General features: G+C 45.4%; 1 protein-coding gene across 1 annotated transcript in view; it reads right to left on the minus strand.

Moving 5' to 3' along the window:
- Nucleotides 1-7,189, minus strand: part of Ccdc77 (coiled-coil domain containing 77) — a gene marked incomplete in the record, with an annotated part of 47,600 nt that overhangs the window by 18,049 nt on the left and 22,362 nt on the right. The window contains 2 exon segments of the mRNA XM_013520216.1: nt 5,085-5,233; nt 6,469-6,560. Coding sequence (XP_013375670.1) covers nt 5,085-5,233; nt 6,469-6,560 — 241 coding nt within the window.

The raw sequence follows: 7,189 nt of genomic DNA on the forward strand, positions 1-7,189 counted from the left end.
AAAAAAAAAAAAAAAAAGAAATCATCTCAATCCTTCCAGACTCTTTTAATTGCTCTATTCTCTAAAATTCCTTATCAGTTTTAACATATACCTTGTCTTATATATTCAGCTTTTTGTCACTGTGACCAAACACCCGATACCCACAGCCTGAAGGAGGAAGTGGGTTATTCAGCCCCTGGTCTCAGAGGACTTACTCCACGGGCAGCTGGCTCCCAGGCAGGAACACCACGGAGGAAGGACAGGGTGACACAAAGCTGCTCACTCCACGATGGCCAGGAAGCAGAGCGGCAGGACAGTAGGAGTGAGGAAGAGGCCGGGAATCAGGTGCGGAACCCAAGGCCACACCTCACAGCCCGTAAGCACACCCACAGGCGCGTTTTCCTTGCCTGGGCAGCTCTGAAGCCACTTTTTTGTGTTTTTTTTTTTGGTACTGGGAATCGAGCTCAGGACCTTGTACTTGCTCAGCAGGAACTTGTGTCGCTGAGCTATATCCCCAGCCCTGTTTGTTTTGTTTTTAAGACCCCATCTCCCTGAGTAGCTCAGGCTGGGCTTGAACTCATATGCAGCCCAGGCTGCCTGGAATTAAGGGCAGTCCCTTGCCTTCCAAGTGCTAGGGTTACAGGTGTGCACCACCAAGCTGCCTAAAGCCAATTACACTTGACAATCCAGGTTAGCTGTCCCACTCTGCCCCTTGTCAATGCGATACCCAAACACATCTCTTTAAATTATACTTAGTCACCGAATCAACACAGGCCGTAATTCTGCCTAACACAATATAACTGTCCCACATACAAGCAAAAGTGCACTAACGCCATCCCCAAAGTCTTAACAGCTCCAGCAATGCTCCAAAGTCCAAATCTAAAATCTCCTCTGAGATTCAAGGGAAACTCCTAGCTCTAAATCCCTGAAAATTTAAACTTCAAGTTTTATATATATATATCTCCAATATACAGTAGTGCAGAGTAAACATAACCACTTCAAAAGGGAGGAATAGGACATAGAACAAAAGCAGCACCTAAACTGAATAGAGCAAACATTAAGTCTGGTAGTTCTATGCCTGGCACCCACAGCACATGGTGAGATAGGAGTGCCAGCAGGCTTGAGTAGTTCTGCCCCTATGGCCTTCATGGCTCCTGCCGACACGGCCTCTTTCTTGGGCTGGCTCCACTTGCTGTCTGCAGCTTGGTTGACTTTCCATGTTCCTGGCATGTTCCTTTCCATGTTCCTTTCCATGTTCCCCAGACTTCCTGGGGTCTCTGCTGCACCTTCAGCTTTTTTTTTTTTTCCCCAGTACCGGGAATCAAACTCACAGCCTTGTGCTTGCCAGGCAGGCGCTTGCACCTTCAGCTTTATTGCTACAGCTTCATGCATCCCCCTTCCAGTTGCACAATGCCTGGCCTCCCAGGTCTCCCTTCAAGATCTGGGTGGGAACCTCTGTGGGCCCATACTCACATTCTGCATGCCTGAGCAGTCACTGTCATGTGGTTAACGTCAAGGTCTGCCACCAGCTCAAGCAGCAACCAGGCCCCTTGGACAATGACTGCAGTGGCCTCTTCCACTATAATTCTTACTATTATTCTGGCTAAAAGCATCCAGCAGTACTCATGCCACAGCGTGACTCCTGGCTTGCCTTGTGATTTCCTCTGTCAGATGAATTAGTCAGCCACTTTGTGTGTGTGCATGCGTGTGCGTGTGTTACTAAGGATTGAACACAGGGCCTTCACACTGAGCTACCACCTTTTTTATGCAGGGGCGGTGGTGGTGGTGAAGGTACTGGGGATTAAACCAAGGGCCTTCACACTTATCTGTATCCCTAGCCCTTACTTCCCATTTTCATTTTATTTTATTTTATTTATTTATTCTTTTGTCTTTTTGAGATGAGCTCTCATTACGCAGTTCAGGCTGGTCTTGAGCTCACTTTGTAGCCCAGGCTGGTCTCCAACTCACGGTGACCCTCCCATCTCAGCCTCCTGAGTGCTGCAATTACAGGTGTGTGCCACCATGCCCCGTTCCAATTTTTTTTTAAACACAGGGTATTGATAATTGCCCAAGCAGGAGCTGAACTTGCAATCGTCCTACCTCAGCCTAGCAGTATATTTGGATTACAAGCTACCAAGTTCATGTCTCTATAACCTACCCAGACATACTCCGAAGTGTGTTTACCAATCTTCTCTCAGTGACTCCAAATCCATCAAGTTGACAACCCAGCTTCACACTTGTCTATATACCATGTTAGACTTTCTATGTTTTCCCAGGTGGGGTAAAAGCATGCAACTTATTCACTGTACACTTTTGCCCCATCATCACTGATTGTCAAGGACAGTATCAACTACAGGACACATACAAGCCACACATGGATTTCTAATGACTATGTTTGAGATTTAGGACTAGACGAATGATATCTGTATCTTTGAAAAAGAATATTCCTAAAAGCCAGCAACTCACTAGTTTAAAATTAACACTTAGAAAAATACTGTACTGAACGATCTAACTGCCTGCGAGAGTATTAAGTATCATGAAGCAGGGGCTGGGGATTTAGCTCAGCGGCAAAGTGCCTGCCTGGCAAGCGCAAGGTCGTAAGTTCGATTCCCGGTACCGGAAGAAAAGACAAAAAAAAAAAAAGTATCATGAAGCAATGGCTATAGTTTTGCACTGAACAAATCATGTCTGACTCACTCAGTTCCTTTCATCAGTAACAGGGTTCACCGGTAAGTGGAGAGTGATAGCTCTGTGGCAGGCGCAGGGTACAGCAGGCGCCTCAAGTGAACACATGTATATTTATTCAGGTACGTTACGTGTGTATGCAAAGGAGGAGAGGCTGCATCAGATAGCACAGGATCGCTCCTATCTTCAGGGAGTAATTTTATCCTATGTCATACCACATTCTTAATTCCAAATAGATACAAGTACGGGCCGATGTACAAGTGACTTGGAAGTGACACGCAGAAGACAGTCATTAATGGCCTAGGACAGTGCTGGTGAACCTTTCAGAGCTTTCAATGATACGAACAGCCCGGTGCGGCACGTATGCCATAGGTTCGCCACAACCGGCTTAGGATTTCAAGCTGTTCAATATACTTAAGATGATCTGCTTAATGGGAGGAAGGGATCATGTGCTCAGACATGCAGATGGCCGCTAAAGCAGGAGGTTATTAATATTCCAGAAACATATACAATTACAAGTTACAGGCTAGGGGTGTAGCTGGGTGGTGGAACACTTGGCTAGCTTGCGTGAAGCCCTGGACTTGATCCCTACTATAAAAACAAAAGGGAGAGGAGAACATTTTTTAGAAATTTAAGATGTTGAGTGCAGAAAAGAGATGGTACAACTTGATAAGGATCAACGAGTATTCCAACATACGTTTGTTGCATGGCTATTGTGCACCTAGAGCAAGGCAGGCGCTGCACGGCAAGACCCTGGGAAAGAAGACATAACTACACTGTGCGGGAGGTAAGTGTCACCACAAAGGCTCACCAGTCATCATGGGAATGTGGATGAGAAGAATTTACTTTCTAGGCCTACGGAAGTCTTTATTTTCTTGTTTCATTTAGATGGGGTTTTCTGGGCTGTTTTGTTTTGTCTTTTTGAGGCAGGGTCTCGCTATGCAGTGCAGGCTGGCCTTGAGCTCACTTTGCAGCCCAGACTGGTCTCAAACTTGCAACAATCCTCCTGCCTCAGTCTCCCAAGTGCTGGGATTACAGGCGTGCACCACTGTACCCGGCTTAGTTATTTTCATTTTGGGTAAGTGTTTAAAGAAGGGGTCACACTGTTTATCAAGGTGCCTGCTACAAAACAAGTGCTCCGCAATACTAGCTATTATTAGTCTGGCTGAAGCACAAGGCAATAAAAAGCAACAGGAGAAGAGCTGAGGCTAAAACATTAATTCGTTAATCATCATCTCACAAGATGATGAAGTCCCTAAGAATTCACGCTGCAGTGTCAGGCTGCATCACAAGGTAAATGGACAGCAGTCACACATTTAAGCAGCTGATAACCATGAAGGCAAGAACTAATACGCAGTAGTGAGAACGGCTGTACAATACACAGCCTAGGACAGTGCTGTATACCTGTAATACCCTGCTTCCGTGACGGTAAATTTAAGGTGTCCAACACACTCATCGGAGGGTATCTTCATGGCACAGGTCTGGCCACTGGAACCAGACAAAAGGGTGAGGATGGCTAGAGAAGGTGGAAGAACCGAGACACACAGGTGCTCCAGGAATCAGGGGAGGCGAGTTTCAATGAGGGGCTGATCCGTGATGCTGGATACACAGAAGGATACTGAATACAACCAGGACTGAAAAGGGACAACTAGTCTTAGAAATTAAGAAGTCAATGATGATCTTAGGTAAAAGGGTGTGCGTGTGTGTGTGTGTGTGTGTGTGTGTGTGTGTGTGTGTGTACCAAATCAGACTGCAGAAAGGCAAGGAAAGGCAAGCAGGTAAAGAATAAAAATGCTGAACACTCAGAGACTGCAGTGTGTACTTTTTCTTTTGGAATGCAGTCTTGTTATATTGCCCAGGTTGGCTTCAAACTCCAGAGCTCAAGCGATCCTTCTGCCTCAGCCTCCCAAGTAGCTGGGACTATAGATGCATGCCACCATGCCCAGCACATGGCTATTTTTTTATAGGTATAAAATCATGAAGGGCCAAACAAAAGGTCTATATTATACTGAGTAAGATAATACTGGTGGATAAAAGAACATTTCCTAACCTAACCTAACATTTCCTAACATTTATTTATTTTCAAATAAAGCTAAAATGCTAAAACGTGTTAAAAGGAGCATATGAAATACTTACGACTTCTTTAACAGAGTTAAGAGAACTGATTAAGGGTATGCCTGGAAAAGCCCAGACATTCACCTCCCTGGAGGCAGCAAAGTCTGGAGAAGACAAGTGTTTCAAGGTCTGTTTCAGTTCTACAATCCCGTTACTGCAGTACAGAACTGCTCCTTTTTCTTTTTGTAGTGCTGGGCATGGAACCCAGGGCTTTGCACACATTAGGCAAGTGCTCCACCACGGAGCCGCACCTCCAGCCTGAGAACTGTTCGCTTTTAAACCACTCAGAAAAACCGAACACTCACCGTTTGGTTAGCTCTTTGACTCGGTCCTGATTTCTTTGGTGCTGAACTTGTATTTCCTCAATGCGCACACGCCTGTCCTCCACGAGCCCTTCGACCTGTTCCCTGGAGAGTCTGGTCTGCTCTTCCAGCTGCGCCTGCAGCGCTTCCACCTAGGCAGGCCGACAGGTGAGACACGCGCCCTGCTTCCACTGACTTGTCTCCCTAGAAGTAAGCGCTTCTCCAGAAACAGCAAAGAAAAACCACGCCCCAAACCAAAAACAAAGCAGCAAAACAAACAGCAGAAAAATCTCAGCTCTAATCCTATTTAATGTCTTATTCGTTTGTTTGTTTTTTGAGACAGGGTCTCGCTATGCAGTTCTGGCTGGTCTTGAACTCACAGTGATTCTCCTGCCTCAGCCTCCTGAGAGCTGGAATTATAGGTGTGCGCCACCACACCCGGCTTACTGTCTTATAATAGGGTTGGGCAACACAAGAAGATTCTTTGCTCACACTCAGCTCACATCTGTATCATACAGAGAAAGAAAGAGAATCTGGTTTTCCTGACCCTCTCATTCTTGCCGATAGAACCACTAGGACTTCCAAGATGCGCTGGTTACACAGAGACAGGGTGTAAATGAAAAATGAACAGAAAAATGAACACAGGGGCTGGGGATTTAGCTCAGCGGCAAAAGCACCTGCCTGGCAAGTGCAAGGTGGTGAGTTCGGTTCCCGGTACTGGAGAAAAACCAAAAACCAAAAACCAAAAAACAAAAAACAAAAAAAAAGAAAAATGAACACAATGTTATTTCCTTCTCTCAATCATGTCACGACCTGACATGGAGGTAACTGGCCAAAGGTAGAAACTGAATCAACGGCCCCCACTTGAATTGGAGCAACTTGATAAAAAATCATGGTTCCAAATGATATATAAATACCAGGTGCTAAGAAAATGATTTATTAATTTCCTGGACTTCAGAACTCATTCCCCAGTAAAGTCAGTACAGACGAGCTTCCCTCTGTATCTCTCAGCGTGCACCAGGCTAAGCACAAAGGGACTGCTCCGGGCTTGTTTTGTTGGGCAGGGCTTTGCATATAAAGTGAAGGTTCAAAGAAGTCCTCCTAAAATGTTCCAATAGAGAATGATGGTTTTAAATACGAGGGCTTAGGAATTAGGAACAACCTTAATTTCTTGGTACTGGGAATCGAACTCAGGACCTGGCGCTTGCCAGGCAGGTATTTGTGCCACTGAGCTACATCCCTGGCCGTGACAACCTCAATTTCTTAGCACATGTTGCCTACACGCATCCTGTGTGGAAGGAGATACTCCTACGCCATCGAGGGTGTGTTATACACAGCTAAATGTGAGGCTAGAGACGGTCTTAATCTGCCAAAACGAGCACATTACTTGTAGGATGAGCGTGTGTGTGTCTCTCTGATAATGCTCAGAGCTGTCTTCCCTCCTTCTTATTGATGGTCTTCTTTTGCTTACTTTAGGATCTAAAATAGAAAACAGAAATGCACTATGAAGATTTTGGGTAGCTCTTCTTTTCTCTATTTGAGTTCCAAGTATGAGCACTATCCTTGCGGAGGAGTTCAGTGTCCTTACCTACAAGGGAAAGAAAGGAAGAGAAAAGGAAACATGTAGTAAGTATGGGATGAATTATCCGAAACCACATGCGGGAACTCTGTAGGATTTCACCTGCATAACCATGTTCATCTTTCGGCAGAATCCACTACTGAATGTTCCTCTGGATTTGTGCCTAATTTCTAGTAAAACTGTTTAGTCAGAACCAGAAATCATCCTTATCCATTCCTTAAATCAAATTTAAGTATTTTGGTTATGACATATCACACAATTTTTAAAAGTAAAGGTAAAAGGTGGGTGCGGCGGCACACACCTGAAGTCCCGGCACTCGAGAGGCTGAGACGGGGACTGCCATGAGCTTCAGGCCAGCCCAGGCTATGGAGTGAGTTCAAGGCCAGCCTGGACTACATAGTGAGACCCTGTCTCAAAAAACCAAGAAAAACAAAAAAAAAGGAAGAGGGCCCAGGATATAGCTCAGCGCCACAAGCACCTGCCTGGCAAGTGCAAAGCCTTGAGTTCAATTCCCAGTACCAAAAAAAAA

This window comes from Chinchilla lanigera, unplaced genomic scaffold (genome assembly GCF_000276665.1).
Source record: "Chinchilla lanigera isolate Chin_1 unplaced genomic scaffold, ChiLan1.0 scaffold00053, whole genome shotgun sequence".
In the NCBI taxonomy this organism is placed as follows: Eukaryota; Metazoa; Chordata; class Mammalia; order Rodentia; family Chinchillidae; genus Chinchilla; species Chinchilla lanigera.